General features: G+C 39.3%; 1 protein-coding gene across 1 annotated transcript; it reads right to left on the bottom strand.

Annotated features, from left to right (window-relative positions):
- Positions 1-609: 609 nt before the first annotated feature.
- LOC145684959 (BTB/POZ domain-containing protein 2-like) lies at positions 610-25,854 on the bottom strand. Its single transcript, XM_081757309.1, has 5 exons — positions 25,632-25,854; positions 19,399-19,522; positions 11,452-11,576; positions 8,189-8,393; positions 610-1,677 (listed from the first exon to the last, which is right to left on the bottom strand). Exons 1-5 carry the CDS (start codon positions 25,655-25,657, stop codon positions 745-747), a joined length of 1,413 nt encoding a protein of 470 aa, XP_081613435.1. The 5' UTR covers positions 25,658-25,854; the 3' UTR covers positions 610-744.

Genomic DNA, 25,854 nt, shown 5'->3' with positions numbered 1-25,854 from the left:
ATATTATTGTGACCGATTACAGAAAACATAGAATGTTATTAGTTATTTGCCATAAATGCGAAATATATTTCGCAAGGCTTTGTTCATACTAAACAATAAAAAACAATGCAAATACTCACAGCCAGTAACGAGATATTTCTGATGTGCTCTGAAGGCGATGTGCTTGGTGTTGAATTAACACACAAGTAACACGCTAAAGTGGTAGTCATTCAACACCTCATTTATTGTTGTGTAGGATGCAATTTCATAAGAAGAATGCAATGCTGCTTTAGCGTAATGTCAGGTTACAATTAAATGTCTGAACAATTGCTGCACTTAAATGTCTGATTTCGTTTCATAATAAGTATGAACACAAAAAACATATTGATCAACGCTCCAACGATGTCCACAGTAACTCTTACGGTATTCTTCTAACATGGCATCCTATTCTCTTCCAATCTAGAAATTCGTAACCCATTCCCAGATATCGCGTCTGTGCAATATTCAACGTTGAAATGTGTCAGTCGGCTCCGCACCACCCTGTATATTTCAATTTAATAAGTTGGAATTTAAGATGTATTAGACCTATAACGAATTTGGTTAAGAACGAATAAATGAAAAAAATAAATAGCCTACGGTTTATTAACTTTGTTTTCTTGTTTATTTTTGAGAAACAACGTAACAGCTCTAAAACTGGAGATCAAACTTGTAAAGCTCTTGCTTACGAAGAATAACTAGTTTCACCTGCAAATCTCGCAACGTGATTCACTTTCGTTTCTTGTCACGGTGACTTACTGAAGGCTCACTTTCACCCTCTGTCACTTCGCACTCAAATTTTGCTACGAAACAATAACCATTTGTGGTGTCTAGGTGGAATAGTTCAAAATCTTCAGGAGAAGGACGTTTCAATGGATACCAACCAAGTCTATACAGGGTGACTTTCACACAAATAACATCGTCTTTGTCCACAGGAATCTCAGAAACTACAAACGTCAATGTAGTGTTCCATCTAACACGCTCGTCTTGTGGCCATTTTCCTTCAAGCACATTATTTCTGAATAGTTCAATGTCCATTTTCTCGTGATATGAGCAGAGGTCATGATGAGGATAATGTTTTCTCAGGGCCTCTTTGTTGACAGACTGCGTTCTAATTAGCAGAGCCAAAATGTTGCCAGGTCTTGTTACGATAAAATGTTCTGTGACAAAACGAGTGTCATCTCTGCACTGGAAAATGTGGAATTGCTTTAAATCAACATCTACAGGATAAACATCAGCTAATTGTTCGTACTGAAGTTCAATAAAAGCGTTCATGAACTGATTTCTTGGCTTTGAGTTACCACATAGCGTCTCTGGAATCTTTACTTTGCCTGGCGCAAGTATATTACTTACCACACACATTGCCTCTTCATTCGTAAGAAGTCCTGATGTTGCTGGACCTTCGATAAATTCCTCTTGACTTAGTGTGAGTAATCTGAGTTTGCGCAACAAAGGGAGAATTACGCGTCTCATATTTTCTGTATTAGGTTCGAGTTTCTTCCTCAGACACTCTTGGTTTGCCCAGGTAACTACTATGTCCCATAAATCTAACTCAGATGATATTTCTAGCGCATCTTGGTCCAAGATAAATTCCATCACTTGGATTGTTACGTCAGCCAGTCCTCGCATCTCAAGTGCTTCTTTACATTCTAATTTCAACACCTGAAACGAATCGTTATAATTATTACTAAGAGATGCAATATGGTTTAATATTATTATTATTATTATTATTATTATTATTATTATTATTATTATTATTATAGAGCTACAGCAATGGGAATGTAATAAGTGTAGATGGTTATATAAACAACCCGCTATTTGTTTATCAAGAGTACTTGAAGACATTGATCATTTCAAGTATCTGGGAAGTATTTTGACGAAAGACGCGTACTGCACCAGGGAGATCAGGTCAAGAATTGCCATAGCGAAAGAAGCATTCAACAAGAAAAGGTCACTCTTAACTATCGGACTAAGGATGAAATTGGTCAAGTGCTAAATATGGAGCATTGGATTGTATGGTTCAGAGACTTGGACATTATGGAAGTTAGAGAAGAAATATTTAGAGAGCTTCGAAATGTGGTGTTGGGGTAAAAGATGGAAAAGATAAAATGGACAGAGAGAGCAACAAACAAAGATGTTTTAAAACGGATAGGAGAGAAGAGGTCACTTCTAGCCAGCATCCTTCGCAGGAAAGCCAATTGGATTGGACATATCTTGCGAAGAAATTGTCTTCTTCACAACGCCATAGAATGAAAGATGGAAGGAAAACGAGGAATAGGAAGAAGAAGAACACAACTGATCGATGACCTGAAAAATAGAAGAAAATATTCGGAGTTAAAAGAGGAAACTGAAACTCGAGAAACATTGAAGAAACATTTCGAGGCCCAAACTGAAAATTAAGAAAAGAAAAACCTCATTAGTCCTAGGACCTGCCAAAAGGCAAAATTCTTAATAATAATAATAATAATAATAATAATAATAATAATAATAATAATAATAATAATAATATAATAATAATAATAATAATAATTGTTTATCATTGTTGGTTATGGTATTGCTTTTCTGTTAGATTGGAACATGAAATATAGTTTGATCCAAAAGTGGCGACGAGTAGGCAGAGGATGGTCTAAATGATAGCAATCGTGATGAAAAGATATTAAAAATGGATCGCTTTGTGTTAAAAGGGCGTATGTAACATTTTTCACAATTTTAACTTGTTTTTTAAAGAAATGAATACTTTAGAGGTAGATGTAACAATTTGTGTTAAGAGGACGTGTGTTCCATGAAACGTGTTATAAGGCATTTTTTCTTTCTTTTCATAAACCAAACCGTCTCGTAAGAAAAGAGTTTTTGTCATCTCCCGACTACTTTTTATTGCACATACGCCCTTTTAAAAAAATATTCAAATATACAGTGATGATGAGATGTTCAGGTTGGGATGAGATAGATTGATGCCACAATTATGCTGGCGATTGAAGAGATGCAAAGAGAAACCAACTACTACGCCCAAATTTGCTATTTGTGCTAGAGTGTGACTGTCTGCCCTAAGGATGGTGTATTGTGGTATGCGACATGAGGTTGATTTTGTCAAGAATGTTTGTTTAGTTAAGAAGACTGTGATATGTTCCTCCAGAATTAGAGTTTCAAACAGGAATTTGTTTGTGGAGGAGGATCAAATATTCAAATAAAACCATAATAAAATAATAATTGATCATTGTGAGTGGTTGGAGATGCACGAAAGTGCACTGTGTTACCAGAATATGTAGCAGTGAAATTCATATCAAATGTTTGACTGTGAGGGTAATTTGATGTTGTCAGAGTAGGGTCGTCAGTGGTAGGCAGAGTTGGAGGAGCTATAAATGTTGTGCGTTGCGGTACGATAAGTTCAGCATGGGCTGGTGTTTGTTCCGCTTTTGCTTTACACTTATAACTATAGGTGGGATGATTGTCAGGCTTGGTGCACTTTGCTGGCTGGTGTAAATTGATACTGAGCCATGTTTAGTGGAGCCCGGCATAGTAGCCGCATTTATAGTTGTTTTTACATTCAGATGTATGCGTGTATTATTCAGCGCTGCTTCAGCTCTATGTTTCTAATTATAAATATATGCCCCATGAACAAGTAGATTATCGATCATCTTTTGCTGGAGAGTAAGAATACGGAGTATATACGTGGACCCAAGGTCTTTACGATCCTAAGTACTTTAATAACCGTGTAGCCATCGAGTTTCAGATCCTCATGGATGTCATCATTTGTATCTGATGGGTCTACTTCGCAGATAAACATAGAGAGAAGTGAGGGCGGCCGTGGCGGAGGTAGTTGCTTGTGTGATGTGGCTGAGAGGTGAGTGAACTCGGCGTTTGCTCCGAGAATATATATAGGAACTTTGTCACGCATTGTGATGTATAATACAGGGTTAGAATTTTTGAGAATGTAGCCATGCCGTGTATGGACTATTTCTTTGAGAGAAGTGCGTAGTAGGTATTTGGAGGATGGAGAGAGACAGAATTCGTCATTTGAGAACGTGTTGTCATAATTGCGAAGTAATATGGCAAAGGTTGATAAAACAGATAGAGAAGTTGGAGATTCGGAAGCTCGTATATCCACAGTGTCAGTACCACAGTTCTCGTAATGATGCTTTTTTTTTTCGTCAGTGAGTCCTGCACACGAGTAGCTTAGCTATTTTTAGACTGAGATGACATGGATCGAACGAAGGTTGTAGATTCAACAGATCCAACTGAAATGTAAGAATCTCTTCGTATGAAAGAGATTGTAGCGTTTATTTGCACTTTTGAGGATCCCTTACCTTCGTGAGACACACGAAAGTTTGGACGACATCAGGAACCAGAGTGGTATACCAGAGTGGAGTGCGCACTTGCTAGATGTGGTCCGTGAGTCCCCCATCTTTTAAGACGTCCGTTGGGCAAATGCCCATGATCTAAACAGCTAGTAACATCACTTCTTGTTTTTAGCTATAAGCAAAGCTTTTGGTGATATATTTGAAGTTTATACCATGTAATGAACAATATTACGAGTATTTTCTGCAGTCTTTTACAAAAAGTTTTTATGCAATTATGAATTTTCTGACAAGCTTTACATTAGGGCAAGTGCTGCCATCTGTTATTCGATGTTATTACATTTGTTCTCAGCGTATTTTAACCTAGAAAAACTTTTAAACCAAGACCATTTGACACTTCATTTGATTACTTTGTTCTTCATTTCTCGATGCTCTTTTTTAATTCAGGAAACATGGTTCCCAAATCACAACATTAAAGTCCACGATGTTATTCTACCTCCTCGACTATATTTCATTTATTGTAACCATTTATAAATAATTTACGCCGCATATCATGTTATCCCTCTTAATAGTAGAATAATTTCCATTTAATAAGTAAGAAATTGATTTTAAAAGTAGTTGTTTGGCAACTGAACAGAAAACAACAATTGTGTGTTACTAAAATGACTTCACATTATAAGTTACAATGTTATATAGCTAGTTGACTTGGCAACTACCATTTTAATAATTTACTTCAAATTATGGTGGAGTACAAGTAGCACCAGGCATGTGTCAAAACATAATACAACTCGAGTAACACAGAACACCTGTGTTTAATTATTACAGCTGTTAACTATAATAGTACAGAAAAATGAAATGAAATCTTTAAGTTTTACGTCCCACAGTTATGCCGGTTAGGCTAAAGAAGACGGTGATGGTGAGAGATGAGTGAAATGGTGGAATGAAGAAAGTGGGAGGAAACGGGAGAACCCCGAGAAAACCCACGAGCATGGTGTTTGTCCACCACAAAGTCCACACGACGTGAGCTGGGATCGAACCAGGGACCCCAAGCACCAGAGGTGAACGCTCTACCACTGAGTACAATAGTACAGACTCACATACTGTGGCACTAATATCGTTCGAGTAGGACAACAAACACTAATGATTTTAAATGCAGTAACTATAAGAGTGGTGCTAAGCCCAATATAAAGTCTCTATGTAGTTTGGGTAAATAGGTGTCCCTAGGCTCAGGCAACCAAGGGAAGGATTCCGCAGAGCTCCAGGCAAGCTAAGTGGAAGTGAATTAGTAAATTTCAGTGCTTCAGACAAGCAAAAAGAGATTGGTGTTCCGCAGAGCACCAGGTAAGCTAAGTGGGCAGGTAGATCACAGAGCTCCAGGCAAGCTAGGTGATTGCGGTTAGGATCTCTCAGAGCTCCAGACAAGCTAAGAATTGGGTTGTTCCCATAGAACTCCAGGCTAGCTAAGTGGACAGGAGACCTTTGAACTCCAGACAAGCTAAGAGAGGTGTTGAGTGTCCGCAGAGCTCCAGGCAAGCTAAGTGAGCAGAAGACCTCAAAGCTCCAAGCAAGCTAAGAGATTTGGCTTAGATTAGATCTCTCAGAGCTCCAGGCATGCTAAGAGAAGTATTGAGTTCCCGCATAGCTCTAGGCAAGCTAAGTGGGCAAGAGATATCAGAGCTCCAGGCAGGCTATGAGACTTGGTTTATATTAGATCTCTCAGACCTCCAGGCAAACTAAGAAAGATGTTGAATTCCCACAGAGCTCCAAGCAAGCTAAGAGAGGTGTTGAGTTTCTACAGAGCTCCAGGCAAGCTAAGTGAGCAGAAGACCTCAGAGCTCCAAGCAAGGTAAGAGACTTGGTTTAAATTAGATCTCTCAGAGCTCCAGGCATGCTAAGAGAAGTGTTGAGTTTCCACAGAGCTCTAGGCAAGCTAAGTGGGCAAGAGATATCAGAGCTCCAGGCAGGCTATGAGACTTGGTTTATATTAGATCTCTCAGAGTTCCAGGCAAGCTAAGAGAGATCTTGAGTTCCCACAGAGCTCCAGGCAAGCTAAGTGGACAGGAGATCTCAGAGCTCCAGGCAAGCTAAGAGACTTGGGTTGGATAAGATCTCTCAGAGTTCTAGGCAAGCTAAGAGAGGAAATTTGACGAGCCGGAACTGATGTGGATGGAGACTTACATGTTGTTTTAAATCCTCTTCTGAACACTAGTGGCGCTAGTGCTCCTCCTCTACCACATGACCTGATGGTGATGAGGATTCCTGTCATCTGCTTCTTGTAGTAGTTGTAGTAGAAGAGCACGTGGTTTTGTTTATAAATAAGAAACATGTGATAGTGTTTACCCACGTGTGGGATATTACAATAGCCATGTTTATGGTGGCCCCTCTCAACTTCGTCTTTCCAAAAAATTTTGGCATATTATCATATTACCTAGTATTGACGTTTTCACTAAGTAACTAACAATGTATTAAATTTGCTGAAATTTGTTCTTTACATACATTTCTTTCGATGCTGGTAGATTGTTTTACCTGTAAATTTCCGAAATTCTGGCGACCTTTAAACTTTACCTACACCATATGTTTCAAATAATTCTTTAAATATATATACAGGAGATGGACAAAAAATCTAAAAACACTTCATACAGGATACGTAAGTTTGGTCCTCCACTGTACAATACGCGTTGCTGGTGCCAGTCGTTTTTTGTTTCAATGTGTCATGTGGACCTTCCTCTTCCGTCAGCAGTAACCAGTTCACCTGTGAGTGTCGTGGTCTGAAAGTGGTGCGGTAAAATGGGCGAACTGACAGACTTCCAAACAGGCATGATCGTTGGTGCATGTCTGGTTGAAGCTTCAGTGGCAACAGTGGCGAACATTGTCGGGGTATCGAAAGGCACTGTGTTCAATGTCACGAGGGCATACACAATCCATGGGCAAACGACGTCTCCAAAGCACAACAGTGGTCGAAAGACAATCCTGTAAGATAGGGAACGGAGGGCATTAAAACGGATTGTAGACCACTGCAATGAAAATTACGTCTGAACTCAATTCCGGCCTACAGAACCCGGTTTCATCGAAAATAGTGCGACGGGAACTTGATAAAATGAAATTCATGGCCCGGCCACTATCGCCAAACTCCTGGTTACAGCAGTAAATGCGAAGAGGCGTATCCAGTCCTACAAGGACCACAAGACGTGGACTCATGATCAGTGGAAATACGTAATGTGGTCCGATGAATCGACCTTCGCCTTGTTTCCAACAACCGGTCGTGTTTACGTATGGAGAACACCGTCGCAGGCCTATGATACAGACTGTCTGCTCCCAACTGTAAAGCATGGGGGTGGTTCTGTAAAGTATGGGCAGTGATATCGTGGTTTCCTGAAGGTCCCATCATAGCCCTGCATGGAATAATGAGTGCTAAGGCGTATGAGGCCATTTTGGGGGACCAGGTTCTATTCATGGTCAAATATTGTTCTCTGATGTTGATGGCATCTACCAAGATGATCTGGCACCCTGTCACGCTGCAAAAACGGTGAAATCATGGTTTGAGGAGCATGACCAGGAGCTATCACACCTCCCCTGGGTCCCACAATCACCAGATCTGAACATCATTGAGCCATTGTGGTCTGAGTTAGAAAGGCGTGTTGGGTCTCATTACTCTCCACCAGCATCTCTTAAGGAACTAGATCATATTTTGGAGGAACAACGGTACAAAATTCCACACACCACAATTCAGGAGCTGTATACGTCCAATCCACGTCGGATCCAAGCTGTTTTAGACGCAAAAGATGGTCCCAAACCATACTAGGTATGATTTTCACACTTTTGCAAACGTTTTAGATTTTTTTGTCTAACCCCTGTATAAATAAACATTATAAACTCACATCAACACAGGCACTTTTAATATCACTGTCGTTAAAGGAAACTCCGCACTGCAGCGCCACCCAGATGGAATCTATGGATATGAAAATACAGATAGCCTTTCGAGTTTCTTTTATCAAGTCCAAAACTTGGAACTTCTTAGCTGCCTGATACATTTGAATAGAATCATACACATCCTCAAGAAGCAGATCGCCAAAGTAAATAAAACTGAAAAAAAAGAAAAAAACAAATTAAGAATATTAGCTGTTAACTGAATTTATCAATAGAGAGAATATAATGTTCTGTATGTTAAGAGAACGAAATAATATGAATTTTTACTTGCATTTCATGCTAATGTCCTGTATGTTGATCAAAATGAATAGTTAATGAGGGTAAACAGTGATAATTTTGAGCTTTTCTCCGGAGGGAATTTAAAACCACTGGGGGTGAAGAGTATAGTAAAAGTATAATTGGAATCCATATTGAGCACCATAGGATATGTGGTCTCTGGAAGTAATGTCGTGACTCAAAGATTTCCCCCTGGTTAATCATGAAATCATCACTGAGATTATGAAATAACTGGCGGAATGCAACTGTGGGAGGATATTGGAGTTTCGAAAAAATAAACGGAAGCGATATTATTCACCACAAAATCAGATGGTCTAGCATCCAACAACGAATTCATATCATCAGAGAGGAATTTCTCTACCACAGAACCACTGTACACAAACTAAAATCATGTTGAAATTAAGAGTCTTCATCCCTGCGAAATTAAAATACCGCTAATTTTACAGTAATTATATGATATCTTTCAAATAGATAAAAGATAATTGAAATATGGAACAAGAGCGCCCTAGACAATATTATTTTGCGTGAGGTACCGTTATCACAAGTCACCTAGTGGCTTTCCGTTTTCAGCTATTTAGAAACGCGAAAATAAAGCCGATTTTCAAAATTGCTCGAAATCGAAAGCAGATAAGTGAATCATGATAACGGTTTCTCATGTAAAATAATATTGTCTAGGCGCTCTTGTTCCACATTTCGATTATCTTTTATCTATTTGAAGATATCACATAATTTCTGTAAAATTAGCGATATTTTAATTTCGCCGGGATGAAGACTCTTAATTCATTCAATAATCATGAATTCCAAGATAGATTTCATTACACTGAAAGCATATATTCTCTTTAAGCTTATTTAAATTTGTTCCAACGTCTTCTCAAGTTCTTTTTAGGTAGGTCCATTATTTACCTTGAATCAGTACTGTACTGGGAGGCATATAGGTTTTTGAGTAGACCTCGATATTTCTGAAATTTACAAATCATAAAATTGTATTCTAATCAGTTTTCAGAGAATTGAAAAACATTTGTTATAATTTAGTTACCACCACTCCTGTATTTTATTTTTGTAGAGTACGGTCTGTCCTTGGAATTGCAGTGTATTTTGGGCTAATGTAGTCTTAATTCTTTAACAGAATTCTAGTTCGAACCCGATTTCATCAACCGTAAGTTGAAATTGATTTTGCAGAAATTATACGATACGTATATAGGAATATATATACTCACGTCGTACCAAGAACAACAATTTAAATGCGACTCCCTAAGATTAAAAAAACAAAGTTTTAGACTATTTTCTGAATTCTCATTTTATCTAAGTGATTTACATTTATGCACGTAGACGGCGCTACTATCAATTGAAAGAAATGTAAAATGAAGAAGTTCTCTTCGACCACCTTACTTTAATCAGTACCATTCAAGGGCGCCCATGTTGTGGTTTCCAAGGGGGAGGGCAAGAAAAAGCGACATTTCAAATATAGTTTCAAATTTTGCTGTAATTATTCTAACAATTTTATTGGGTTTTCGATATTCCGAAGTACAATTTCCTCTAGGGGGCAAGAGCCCCACCTTGCCCCCCTAATGGGCGCCCTTGATACCATTCTATAAACTAGTAAAAATGATACGCTCATCAAGTGTCCTGACCACACCACTGTGGCTAGCTAGAAACAAAATTTGGACAGAATACTCTTTGTTACGAAAGCAGGTGAGCAGAATTTTTTTTTTTTTTTTTTTTGAAATAGGAGTCCTCGTGCATGTCCTAAGCTGGAGTAAAGAAGAAATCAAATTTCTCATGAATCCTCATTGTCATCTCTCATGAATCCTTGAAGTTATGAAGAAGACTTTGTGGGTATACATTCTTCATTAGAAATAATAGAATGTGTTTCAATTTTTTTGAAAATTTCGCTCCGAAGGAGAGAAAGAACGACAATTTCTATAATCTGAGAGTCGTTCAGTAAGTCCTTAGAAAAATATATATATAAAAAAAGAAATTATTTTCGGTAGTTGATTTTTTTATTGTTCAACATAATCTTCTTGTAGCTTTACACATTTTCCACCAGCGTTTCTCCAACTATTTTAAGCTGTACTAAAAGGATGATTTCGGAAGGGTATCAAAATAGGAATCTCCTTGGGCGATGACCTGCTTATTCGACGTGAATCGTTTTTTGCCATGGCATTTTTTTCTCAAGTTTGCAAATTAAAAAAAGTCACTGGAGGCCAAAGCTGGTGAATACGGTGGATGTTGTGATAATTCGAATTTTAATCCCATAATTTTTTCTCGAAACTTGTCTTGGTGGGAGAATATTTTTCTTTGCCAAATGAGGACTTTTTAAAATTTATTTATTTCTTCTCTCAATCAGTGCAATAGCGATGCATAATACTGTCCATTTATTGTTAGTCCTAAAAAAAAAAAAAAAAAAAAAAAAAAAATCATCATCTTGTCGGCCGACTTTGCCGTCTTCGCCTTCTTCGGAGGTGGATCGCCTTTAAAAATCCATTTTTTTGAGTGTTTGTTTCTGAAGTGTAGTTGTGTATCCATATCTCGTTCACTGGTATGTGTCGACCCAGTTTTCGGGATTGTGACGAAATAATACCAAACCAGCCTCCGAATCGATAATACGATTGCGCTTATTCTTCACTAAGATGAAACATGGCTACTCATCTTACCGATATGTTTACTGGTCTTTCGTTTTTCCCATACCTGTTGGTTTAGTTCGTCAACCAACCACTTGGCGGCGCTGATTAGCTAGTAAAACAAAAATTCTCAAAAGCGCAACGTTAATACAATTCATAATTACTTTTTTAAAAAATAAAGTTACGACACGTGCTCAAAAAGGGAGTTTTAAACATATGTTTATATCTTTATCTATATCTCTATATCTATGAATATAATTAACATTTAACAACATTTTTCGATATAGTATGTGTTTTTATGCAGAAATCATACTTACTTCAACATCCGATCAAAATTTAGCTGCGAGATATCAGCTTGTAATTTCATTACAGAGGTTTTATCCGTCAACGATTTGAAAACTGGACTTGAAGTGGCCAATATAAGTTTGTGAAGTTTATGAGTCTAGAAAGTGAAAAGAAAAAAAAAAATATTACGTAAGAAATTCTTAAATGTTTCAGAGTATAGACTAATACCATAACAACAAAATTTAGGTAAATTACACTAAAGATCTTAGGACAAATTAACTCTCCATTTTTAATTTTATTAATAAAAATAAATGCTAAAAGGACAAAAGCCATAGTGATTGGAACGAAGCGGTCATTTTTAAATATAGAAATAGGATGCGAGAAAAAAGAACAGGTGACTTGTTTGCGATACCAGGGTACTATTATTAGTGATGATATGAACTACGAATGTAAAATAAAAGCAAGTATAGGAATGGCGAATAAAGCCTTTAGGAGGAAGAAAAGTCTATTTTGTGAGGACCTTGAATAAAGAGTTGAGAAAAAGATCATAAAATGCTCTGTGTGGAGTATTGCACTGTATAGAGCAGAAACATGGGCATTACGCGAAAATGATGAAAAATGAGTGGAACCTTTCGAAATGTGGGTGTGGAGAAAAATGGAGAAAATTAACTGAATAGACGAATGATGAATGAGAGGGTGTTAGAAATGGAGGGGGAGAAAAGAACAATTTTAGACGTTATTGAAAAGAGAAACTGCACGGAACATAGACTAAGAATGAACTGTATCATGAGGAACGTGATAGAGGGTGTGGTGGCAGGAAAGAGAGGGAAAGGGAAAAGAAGACTACAATTAATGGACGATATCAAAATAGAAAAATCGTACGTGAAGTCGAAGGTGTTTGTAGAACAACATGGAGCATGGAAGCTTTTTAGTTGTGACAAGGGACCTGCCAACAATGGCAGAACACCTATTATGATGATTATTTTATGAAAAGCTCCTCTATATATTTCCTCTATTCATCCGAGTGTCTGTCTGGGAAACAGAAAATCTCAAGAATTAGTTAATGGGATCAAAATGAATCTTGTCCAGGATGTTGAAGGTCAAAGATTATGAATCGAGTTCTTTAAACGAAGTGATCCATCCAGTTGATTCCAAGATATGAACAATCAAAAAAAAAAAAAAAAAAAAAAGTTCTCCATGTTTTTGTATGGAAGTAATGATGGAAATCATCTTTCCTTGATAGACTACCCGCAGTGCTGTTTGGGTTAGCGAGTTAGTATAATGCTTAGGATACAAAATAGTGATCTGTCCGTGGAATACAGCGTTAAATTGTAACTAAGGTAACTTACTACTCGACAAATCTAAACATTTAAATATTTTCTACTTTCAAATACGTATTCATCTTAAGAGTCTTCATACTGGCGAAATTAAAATACCACTAATTTTGGAATAATTATGTGATATCTTCAAATAGATAAAAGATAATCGAAATGTGGAACAAGAGCGCCCTAGACAATATTATTTTACATGAGAAACCGTTATCACGACTCACTTATCTGTTTTCGATTTCGAGCCATTTTGAAAAACGGCATTTATTTTCGCGTTTCTAAACAGCTGAAAACGGAAAGCCACTAGGTGACTTGTGATAACGGTACCTCACGCAAAATAGTATTGTCTAGGGCGCTCTTGTTTCATATTTCAATTATCTTTTATCTATTTGAAGATATCACATAATTACTGTAAAATTAGCGGTATTTTAATTTCGCCGGGATGAAGACTCTTAAAGCATCCTTCACTTCATTTGAGATACAATGCTATATTTCAGCCTAGGCTTCGTAAAATTTAGCTTGTCAAGGAGTTTGGTTTACCGAACACCAAAACCAAACTTCATCACACCACAACACTGCCACTTGTTTGTTTGTCTTTTGTTTCAAAAATATAAATTCATGTTTATGTTATCTTGGTTGCAACCGAAACATATTCAAGAAGGATGCAAATACACGTGATCTGGTGAGTAACTTTGTTTACTCCTCCAAGTCTTAATTAGCCGCAATAATTCACTCATATTTCTTGTGACGATATTCATTCAGTGAATTGAGATGAAGTTGTGTCTTGACCTGGGCAAAGTTTCTCTGCCCTCTCGCCTCATCCTCCCCAGGATGGATGCCCGTGTTGCCCACCATCATTTTGCTGGTTTCGTAGTGAAAAACGCCAATATCAATTTTACCTTAATAAATGGCTTTTTTCTTTATGCTATATGAATATATTTTATTTAGCTTCGCTTTGTTTCTATTTGTTTTATATATACATGAATGCCAGCAGGATTATTCAAATGGGGGGGACAAAAGTCGATTCTAAAGAGGAAGACAGAAAAGCACAAACATAATCACCAATACATACAAACACACACACATACACTTTGCTGCATACTTGCACACAACACATAGTGAAAAAAAACGATTATTTGCGCCCATATCTTTATTAACTACAGTAAATAAGCACTGCAGTGTGTAAAGGAAAAAAAGAGTATGTTTTGATATGTATTTCCAAGAACTATACTTCCTCCGAAACTTCAGGAGCGGCAACTGCCTCCCCTCGACCCCACTGCAGGCGGCCATGCACATGGATGTACATTTTTTTTATAATGTTAATTCAGAAAATAAAGATATTACATAACATAAATACTACAGAGGTTCTAGAGGCCCTACTTCTATATTGTAAGGGCCTCTACCTTTCAGTGCGAGCACATGTTATTGTTTATAGCCATCAATACAAGCAGACGATACACATGACGTAATCAGGAAAACACGAAACCAGCACGACGGAACCCGAGAAGGAACGAGCCACCCAGAAATCACCTATAAAAGTGGACCTGAAGAGGAGAATGAAATGCTAGTGCAGACCGAGGAAGACCAAGAAAATAGAGCCACAAACACACGTGCTTCAGCCCGAAAAGTGCCGCCCATCTACATCTACGGTGTAAAAAACCAGCACCAGCTGAGCAAAACACTATGTGCAACCCTCTCCACCCCCCCCTGATATACCCAAACAAGGACTTTCTAAAATTCCACTGCGCAACCATGCAGGACCTAAACAAGATAGAGGCATTCTGCATCCAAGAGAACAGAGAATACGCCACAGGACTGCCAAGGGGATCACGCCTACTCAAAGTAGTACTACGAAAACTTCCAATCGATAACGACATGGAAGACATCAAAGAGGCCCTGCAACAACAGGGTCTAGACATCACCAGCGTAAGCCAACTCAGCGGCAGGCCTGATGAAAAAGGTGTCCGCCCTAAATTTCCACTCTTCCTTATCACGCTTCCCAAAAATCAAGACGTCAACATATATAACATACGTCGCCTACTGTGCTACAAAGTTGAGATTGAAGCCTACAAAGGCAGCAAAGAACTCTTGCAATGCCACAACTGCCAACGGGTCGGGCACTCGCAACAAACATGCAGAGCCACGGCTCGCTGCGTCAAGTGCGGCGGAGCACATGCAACGCAAGACTGCCCCAAGAAGACCAGGGACACGGCCGCCCAATGCGTCAACTGCAGAGGAGCACACCCGGCCAACTACCAAGGTTGCCCATACATTCAGGCGGAGAAGAAGAAGAGAGTGGCAAAGAAACAAACCTTCCCTCTAGTACAACAACCAGAGAAGACCACTGACAAACAGCCAACGGAAAACTCCCAGCAAACCCAAACCAACCGGCAAACAAACAAGTCCAGTGAGAGCGACGCGACAACTCCCGGCGGAATTCCACCGAACCCAACACCCCAAGCAAAGGAAGAACCCACCACACTCACGGGAACAATAACCAGCCCGACGCAAAACACCCACCCTACTCCAGCAGGCGAACCGAGCACAGCAGCCATGACAACCACAACAGAGTCCACCACCATCGACGGAAGTCTCATTACTTCCATCAAAGAAGTGCTAAATCTCCTGACAGGATTAAACATAAGGAACTTCTTAGAAAAACTGAAGAAAGGCCTCCAACAATTAAAAATAGCAACAGATCAGGCTAGCAAGCTGGCCATCATCATCGAGCTATCTGCAGCACTTCTTGATGATGGCTCAGACTAGAATGCAAGTAATCAGAGAAGTCAGGATTGCCTGTTGGAATGCGGATGGAATCAAGGAACAACGAGAGGAGATAACAGACTTTCTTACAAGAGAACGAAATGATGTCGCCCTCCTGGAAGAAACTCACCTCAAACCCCAGTTCTCCTACAACATCCGAAACTACGTAACCTACAGAACTGACCGCATCAACACACGGATGGGTGTAACAGCCGTCTTAATCAAAAACTCAATAGCGCATGACCAGCTTCAACTACCAGTCCTTCAATCACTGGAAGCAACAGGAATAACAGTGCATTCACCGGACGGTCCTCTCCACCTCATATCAGCATATCGGCCGCACGACAGCAACCTCCACCCACCAGACATCCAAAACCTCCGCAGACTCGGCCACCGCATCATCGTCGCTGGAGACCTAAACTCCAAACATCCAGCATGGCACTCCAGAGCCAGAAATAGGAATGGAAACATACTCTACGACGCCCTCCAGCAAATAGATTTCATACCGGACGCCCCAACAGAGCCAACCCATTACCCCAAGAACGGCAACGCCCCGGATATCCTGGACATGCTCCTCATGGCAAACACAGCCGTACTGGAAGGCCCAATAGTGCTGCATGACCTGCAATCCGACCACCTGCCCGTGCTGTTCACAGTGGCGACAACTCATCACATCCCACAGAAGAAACTACCCCAGACAAGCACCACAGACTGGGACCAATACCGGCAACACCTTGCTGAAATGATCGACACGAGAATGGCAACCAACACGCCAGAAGAAATAGATGCAGCACTAGCGGCACTCACAGCGTCGATCCAGACAGCGTACACAGCAGCAACACGAAGGCAGACCAGGCCCCAACCCCACCACCGGAGGACCTTCGCACCTCAGTGCTAATACATCTCAAGCGTTGGGCGCGACGGAAATGGCAAAACACCCGAAACCCAAGATTCAAAGCGCTTTGGAACGCCCTCACAAAAAGAGTGAAGAAAAGACTACTACGCACCAAACTGCAAACGTGGAACGAAAAACTCCAAAACATGGAAGCAGCAACACCGGAATTTTGGCGCCTCATCAGAACACTTGGAAAACCAAGGGGACCTCCAAGAATCCAACCACTCCGATCCCACCAAGGACTAGTCTTCACCCCAGCAGAACAGGCCACAGTGTTTGCGGAGCACCTTCAGGCAACGTTCACCGAAACATTGTCCCCCCAACTCCGGCAACAGAAGAAGCAGTGCAAGCCAGCATCAACCAACTAAACCAGGAACTCCACTTCCAACCTGGACACCCAACCACCCCCAGAGAAATAAGTGACATCATTCGCCGCCTAAACAGCCGCCGGGCTTGACAAGATCACACCACTGGCGCTGAAGAAGGCTCCAAGAAAAGTGTTAGTTCTCCTGACTAAGATAACGAACGGAATACTCCGAACTGGACACTTCCCAGCTGTATGGAAAGAAGCCCGCATCAGCATGATCCCAAAGCCAACCGGGAAATGCACAGAAGCCACCTCATACCGCCCGATCAGCGTCCTCTCCCACCTGAGCAAGGTGGTAGAACGGATCATCCAACGAAGGCTACTCAACCACGCCCAGGAAGCGAACATCCTGCCCGACCATCAATTCGGTTTCCGGCCCGAACACAGCACCACGCATCAGTTAGTCCGGGTCGTAGACCGAATGACACACCAATACAATGCAGGAGGCCACACCCTAGGACTGTTCCTGGACATTGAGAAAGCATTCGACAGGGTGTGGCACAGAGGACTGGTGCACAAACTCATCCAAGCGGGCTTTCCAACATACCTGGTGAAGATCATACACAACTTCCTGAATAACCGCTCGTTCAGAGTTTCACACGCAGGAGAACTAACAAACGCCAGACAAATAGCAGCAGGAGTACCCCAGGGCTCGTGTCTATCACCACTGCTGTACACCATCTTCACAGCAGACATGCCAACCACCCCTCGCACGTTGCTTGCGACATTCGCAAACGACACGGCAGTCTTCGCTAGCAATTCCAACCATCGCTACGCGGAAGCAGCCATAAATAGACACATCCATCTTCTGGAGAGTTGGACAAGGCAATGGAAAATTAAAGTCAACGCCACAAAAACAGCCCTGGTGGACTTCACGCAAAAGTACAAACGGAAGGAGTACGACGTAAGGTTTCATGGGACACAGTTGCAGACCACGGAACAAACCAAATATCTAGGGGTAATCCTAGATAAAAAACTAACCTTCGCCCAACATATCAAGAAAACGGCAACTAAAGCAACAAGAACATTCGGAGCCCTGCTGCCTATCCTACTTAGCAATAGCTTTACACACGAAGCAAGACGCCAAGTCTACACCCAATGCATCAGACCAATACTGCTGTATGCCCATCCGGCATGGCAGCGTGCAGCACTGACCCACCTCCGCACTCTACAACGAGTCCAAAACCGAGCTGCCCGAGCGATCACTGGCCACGCAATGGACACGAGAATTGACCAGCTGCACGAGGACCTGGACCTTCCAACACTCGAAGAAGTCCGACAAAAACATACAGAACGATTCTGGAACACCATCCATAACCACCATAACGAAGCAATCAACACCATCGCCACGGCTGAACCAACCCGGAGAGCATACCGCATGCCAAGACCGCAATGAGAGGTAACCACTCCAAGTAGAGCAAGCAAAGGGCTAGCGACAGTAGCAGCCCAACAACACAAATACATTCACAAACACACCGCCAGAGGACAGCACAAATAGAAGGCATGGGCAAGAGCCCGACACTTCGGAAAAACAAAAACCCGCCAGAAACACTGAAACTGAAACTGAAACCGCAGATTAGGTTGGTGCATCACTTAAGGAAACGAGCTTACTTGCTGAGAGGTCCTCTTTATCTCTAATTTATTTCCGTATTTCCGTACCGAAGTATCAGTTGACCGCTCATCGCATAACCCACATCTGCTCCTGAGGTCGCCCTAGACGAAGGAGTATTACCTTGCCCTGGAGGCTGCCATGGTCTAAGGAGGTTACCAATAATACCATATCCTATACTCGCTACAGACGCCCTGGATTCTGGCATGAGCTAAAGGGTTCCCGTGCAAAAGTATTTCCTTCCCTCACCTTTACTCGTAATAAGGATAGACATTGAATTATTATCTTCGTATTTACAAAGAAGTTTTGTAATATTTTAAAAATAAATTTGGTGAAGGGTTAAATCCAACATTATTGTGTCTACCGAATAGACCCTACAATATTATTGAGCAGAAAGGAAGTAAATGGTGCCTTTGGTATGAAATGTAAGCAAATAACTTAAGAGTCTTCATCCCGGCGAAATTAAAATACTGTTAATTTTACAGTATTATGTGATATCTTCAAACAGATAAAAGATAATCGAAATGTAGAACAAGAGTGCCCTAGACAATATTATTTTATATGAGAAACTGTTATCAAGACTCTCTTATCCTGCTTTCGATTTCGAGCCATTTTGAAAATCGGCATTTATTTTCGCGTTTCTAAACAGCTGAAAACGGAAAGCCGCTAGGTTACTTGTGATAACGGTACCTCAAGCAAAATAATATTGTCTTGGACGCTCTTGTTCCCATATTTCAATTATCTTTTATCTATTTGAAAATATCACATAATTACTGTAAAATTAGCGGTATTTTAATTTCGCCGGGATGAAGACACTTAAAACGAATCAAGTGAATAAATAAATTATATAACTATTTAATACATGTGTGCTGTTTGCGAATAATCATGCCTTGCAATTTTTATTTTCGCGGTACTGCAACAGAAATTTATGGCATGTAAGCGCTGGGAAAACATCTTTTGATAAATGTATGTAGAGGCTGCAATGTTGAGAAAATAATATTTTTTTTTTTCACTTACTCTAGTTGCCATGCGATTTTTTAAAGTTACTTCACAATCAGTAGAACCATTTTTAAGGAAATGCATAATTCTTTGTCGTACTTCTTGAGACACTCTTGGGGCGGCTTTGTAGACATTTGAATTTCTAAAAACAGAGAAAACAAAATATTAGTTACTTTTAAAACAAGGCAAGTTTTTTTTTTTTTTTTTTAAAAAAACAGTTTCTCTAAACTCATATTTTTAACCGTCTCCATTTTCTATTAAAAAGAACACTAGTCGTAGTTTTTAAACCGGTTGGGTTTTCTATGAAAATATATATATATTTTTTTTGCTTTTTCGTTAAATTGTTTAAAAATGAGTACTACCAGTGGCGGATCTAGAAGTTAAAAACTTGGGAGGGGCGGCAGGCAAAACCCAAACTATAATACATATATAATGAATTACTATAGCCTTTCAAAAATATGCAAATAATAGCTTAATTTATTTTTGTCACTCAAAAAACTGGGGGCTTAACTCCCCCGGATCCGGGCTAGACCCGCTACTGAGAACTACAAGAACAACAATAGACTCTGGCTTCGGCGAAAATCACACTGATTGCAGTGGAAAAACAACCCTAAACTCTTTTCCGAGACAGTGAAATTAAAATACCGCTAGTTTTACAGTAATTATGTGATATCTTCAAATAGATAAAAGATAATCGAAAAGTGGATCAAGACCTTCTTAAACGATGTTGTTTTGCATGAGGTACCGTTATCACGAGTCACGTAGTAGCTTTTCGTTTGCTGTTATTTAGAAACGCGAAAATAAATGTCGATTTTCTAAATGGCTGGAAATCGAAAGCAGATAAATGACTCGTGATAACGGTATCTCACGCAAAATAATACTGTCTAGGCAGGTCTTGTTCCACTTTTTGATTATCTTTTATCTATTTGAAGATATTACATAATTACTGTAAAATTAGCGGTATTTAAATTTCGCAGTGATGAGGCCTCTGGTGGCATAATTTACTACATTCAAGTGGCGAATCTGTGGAGAATATTGCAATCTTTACAGGCATGCAATAAGGGTTTACCAAATTTTGTTGCTTTCTGTATGCATGGGACAGCCGGGAGCGAGTTAACCATTATGTGCCTAAAACATGGCCATCACGACAAGAATATGTTCCAGGAATCAAGATCTTATCATGTCAACAACTCGTAAAGCCTAGAGATGTTTTTCTTCCACGATTACACATCAATCTAGAGTTTATAAAAATCCTCATTGAGGCATTAAATTCAGATGGGCCAGCTTCCAAGCACCTGAAGACAAAATTTCTAAACCTAACTGTCGCAAAGATAAATGAAGGCGTATTCGTTGGCCCACAAATAAGAGTTGTTATCCATGATAGTGAGTTTGAATGTACACTGTCAGACATAGAAAAGGCAGCATGGAAAACATTCAACTTAAGTGTGTTCTAATTTCCTTGCTAATACTAAAGAACCAAATTATGAGACTATCATTAGTGACACCATGTACTGCTACCAGATTATAGAATGCCACATTTCCTGAAATTACGTTTCTTGGATTTACATTTGGACTTCTTTCCAAGCAATTTAGGGCATCAATATGGGGAACATTTCAACAACAGGATATTGCAACATTTGAAAATCTGTTCAGTGGACGATGGAATAGCAGTATACTTGCTGAATATTAATGGTCCTATCATCAGAGAGACGCCTTTAGTTATAGAAAAAGATGACAATTGTCATTTCCGTAGAAATTTGTCTAGTCTTTTGTTTGTAAACGTAAAATGCATGTCCTATGTCTGTGTAACAAAATGTCATGTGACTGCACAATATAAATGATGCGCATTATAAGGAAACAGACTTCATATATCGAGTTAGTGCCTTTTATGTAAAGTTACATGTTTTAAACTAAAGGACATCTTGCTAGAAATTTATATAGGCACACCTAATTTTTTGTTTGTATGCGTAAAATGCCTGTCTCATGTCTACGTAACAAAATGTCATGTGATCGTACCATAAAAATAGTACCAATTATGGGACATGTTTAGCAGAAGAGGTCCAGAAGCACGTAAAAAAAAAAAAAAAAAAAATTACAGCAGAAATGGATGATGCAAGTACATAGATCGGTGTCTTTCCGTTTGGCCTTTTTCCGTTTCGTCTTATGCCTGTTTTCATTACTTCGGGCTATGATGCTAAGATAGTGTTAATTAATTTGATTGTAAGGCGAAAGAGGAATTCCCGTTTGGCCTTACACTAGAGAAGGAAATTTTCAAATTATAATAGGGAAATTTAATGTCATTATGCAAAAATTTGTAAGGCTAGTAATATTCATGTTTGAATTAATAAAACATCGTACTTATAATCAATGTAAGTATTCAGAGTAAAGTATTGCGTCACTGTTTAAAAAAGGTTTAATTAAACCTTAATTCAAAGCGAGTGAGAGGTATGGTTATGTTATGACTATGTTGGCCAATAGTTTAGCAAAGACTTTTAATAAAATGTTAGCTGAACAAATACACAGAAATAAACTTAAGAATAAATATTACTTCTATTAATGTTTCGACGGACTACCTGCGTCTTCTACAAACATACTGTATATTACACACTCAAGCAATTGTTTTTGCAGCCATGTATAAAAGTAACCAAGAAAGTTCTGTCCCTTTTTATAAAGGTCTGTGATTAATTGGCCCTCACACCGTGAGTTGAATGCGAATGGAGATGCGGTGAAGGTCAGTTGTTGGTGTTGCAATATCCAATATACTACCTGTTTATGGCAGATCACTTACACCGTGAACTTGCGTAAGGATAGAGTGTACATGGGACCTACACAGAGCGTCATAAGAGCGTGTATATTGTACGAGTTCAAACTGGGCCAAACGCTGCTACAGTGGGCCGGAAGATATGCCAAGCCTTTGGTGAGGGTGTTATGGACACGCGAACATTGCAGCGGTGGTTTTACAAGTTTAAGCACTGTGACGAAACACTCGAAGACGCACCACGTTCCAGAAGACCAATACATGTACAAATTGAAGATCTTTAGGCAGCAATTGAGGCGAACAGTGGCCAAACATGTGAGGAACTGGTATTGGAATTGAGTGTGAGTGGAGGAACCATTCGGCAGCAACTCCATCAACTTGGGAAGCACTACAAGTTAGGTCGATGGGTCCCACATGATTTGACTCCGGGACAGAAGGCAACGCGAGCAAACACCTATGCTTCTTTTCTGTCTCATCTGAGGAAGTAGCCATCTCTGAACAGGGTGTTCACATATGATAAGAAGTGGGTCCTGTACGAAGCTTCACGGCGCTGTCATCATTGGTTAGCATCCCATGAACCGATTCCAAAACAGCCGAAACCAACACTGCACCAGAAGAAGGTCCTCCTGTGTGTTTGGTGGACTACTCGCTGCATTATGCATCGGGAACTGCTACCAACTGGTCAGAACATCAATGCAACTGTGTACTGTCAGCAGTTGAACCGTGTTCAAGAAAAAACTCAAAATTCCGGAGCCAGCACTTCTGAATCACAAATGGGTCCTCCTGTTACAGGACAACGCTAAGTTCCACTTGGCTAGGATGACTTGGGACACCATTCTGCGCCCTGGATGGGAAACACTATTGCATCTACAATACTCCCCGGACATTGCACCGTCCGATTATCACCTGTTCCATTCCTTGGACGATCACCTTAGAAGATGCCACTTCAAATCCCTAGTAGAGATGCGAAATGGACTTGATACCTTCTTCGCTTCACGGACTACCAAGTTCTACTGCGATGGAATCCATGGTCTTCCAGAACGTCGGCAGAAGGTCGTCGATGATGATGGGAACTATTTTTGATCTTACAGGTACGTCTTAGGGGATATATCAATGTTCGTGGGCGTTGGGTGTAAAAACGACAGAACTTTCTTGGTTACCTTTATATTTGTACCTCAAATAAGAAATGACAATGAGATAAGAAATGTACCATGATCAAGTAGAATATCATTTTAAATTATACGCTATGTTTTTATTGTTATTTAATTCTACATATGTGGTACGGGCATATGTGTTATTTAATTGTACATTCTAGAATTTAATACATGCTTATTTTAGACTTAAGAACAGTGAAATTGTTGTAATTTCATATATTGATGCAGTTTAATATTATATTTACATAGAAACCTGATATGTTATTTTGGGTGTGATAATAAAATTTATGTTCTTGTAAGATATTTGAGTTTAATTTGTCTGAAATAGAAAGTATTTTGCAGTTGAGAATAAAATAAATTTCTCTTTGTTACGGATACGGAGTATTAATTCCCTTGTATGTTATAAGGCGAAACGGGAATTTCCGTTTCGCCTTCAGATAACATCCTTATCGGTTGTCTGTCAAAATAAGTTTTGAGGGCATAAGGCGAAACGGGAAAATGCCAAACTGGCATAAATCATATAGACCGAAAATAACGTAACCAAAAATCTAACCTAACCTAATCAAAACTAACCTACGCTAATCTGAATTAACCTAAATTAACCTAATATTAGTAGAAATACTCAAAATTCTTTATTTTTTGGAAAATTATGCTGAACCTCTACACTAATATAAACTAACCTAACCTAACCTGAACTAAATTAACCTAATGTGAACAGAAGTTACCGAAATTGTAACTTTTTTTTTAAAGAAGAAATTGCTGGACCTTTTCTGCTAAACACACGCCCGAATTAGGAGAAAACGGACATCACATATTGATTTAGTGCCTGTAATTTAGCTAAAAATCGCCTGTTTTCCAACCAAAGATCAGAACGTGACCTCAAATTTGTTGCACAGTGTTATCAAATAACACTTCAATCTAATGTATTTAATCAAACAACACAAGTATTACATTTTTAGAAAAATATCCAATGATTATGGCGTCAATTGAATCTTGTGTATATGTGTTCTGGTCTTAAGTCTGCTTACCTCTCTTGCATGAGGTCTATGGTTCGATTCCCTACCCAAGTAAGTTTGTGGTGGACAACATCGTGTCCCTGAATTTTCTCGGGATACTTCCGTTTCCTCCCACTGTCTCACCCCACGTATTCTTACATCATCAGTCACTTTCGTTAATCATAATTTTCCTTAGCCTAACGGGCATAATTGTGAGTAAACTGAAATACTTCATTTTATTTTTTTTCTAAGCCTGAAAGCTAGACGATATGAATCTTGAATTCAGTGTTGCCACACTTGGTACAATTGTACCAAATTCAGCCCTTTTTGTCATTTATCAGCCCGTTGGTACCACGCTGGCATTTTCAGCCCCTTTTGTGAAAAAGCTGGTACAATTCTACCCAATTCAGCACCATTTAACAAATACTTGTCACATTTTCAAAAGTGTCAGTAATACATTTCCTACATTTCACGTTATTCATCCTGTGTTGGACTCTTAGAAAATGCTCTTCAATATTCATTGTGACATTGCACCGCACAACACTACGAACTTTGTGTGGAAAATTCATAAATTCGACCTATACCGGGAAACAAATGACGCTAGATGGGTGTATCCGCGCCGTGAAGGAGACGAGAAGGAAGCAGTGTTGTGGAGATTTTAGCTTGAAGTATTAAAAAAAAAAAAAAGAAAGAAAGAAAGAAAGAAAGAAAAGAAACACACACATGTTCAATCAAGTGTTGAATATACTAAAGAACACCCGCGTGTGCTCAAGTAAGTCTATATGTGTCGTTGTAAAGATTCTACACCAAAACAATAATAGCACGAAAAAATACGTACATGCACTTAAAAATACAACTACTTCCACGGTTCTTCAGAGTCCTCCCATTTGGATGCTTTTATTTATTTATTTATTTATTTATTATTATTATTGTTATTATTTTGAAAAGAGAGCACTTTCTTGATTTGGACTCTTAGAAGACAAGGGTAGATGGGGGAGGTGTTCTAGAACTTTACCTCTTTTAGTTTCGTGTTATGGAGCCATGTATTATACTGGTACAAAATAATGAATTCAGCCCTTTTTGTTTCAATTTGGTACTGTTTTTCAGCCCACTCTGGAGCTAGAACTGTGGCAACACTGATCTTGATTCCGCAAATGATGTTAATAACACACTTTCTGTTTAGAGATAACCTGGAACAGATTTTAATTTGCATGCCAAAATATGTATTTTCTGGGTTAAAGGTTTTTGCTGAGCTGCAGAAGTGATATTTAAACCTAACACTAATTTTTTAATGTTGAAATCGGTTTTTTTTTTCAGAAAAGAAAACGAAACCAAAATGCATACCTTCTTCTACCCTTGGATCCTGGCATATTGAACGCCTTCTGCTGTTGCAATTTCTTCTCTGAAAACAAATTAAGTTATTCGTTGAGAAAACTATGGCGATATTTATGATCTTATAGGGATTCTGTTTCTTCTGAAGTATATTTCCTTAAAATATCGAGTCTTAGAAAATTCTTCTCCTTAAGCATTTCTTGTTGCTTGTCATTCTTTTATTAATGGTTGCTTT

Source organism: Thermobia domestica, chromosome 5 (assembly GCF_964235325.1).
Source record: "Thermobia domestica chromosome 5, izTheDome1.hap1.1, whole genome shotgun sequence".
NCBI lineage: Eukaryota > Metazoa > Arthropoda > Insecta > Zygentoma > Lepismatidae > Thermobia > Thermobia domestica.
Note: the sequence above shows the minus strand (reverse complement) of the source record. Positions and strands in the feature narration are given on the sequence as shown.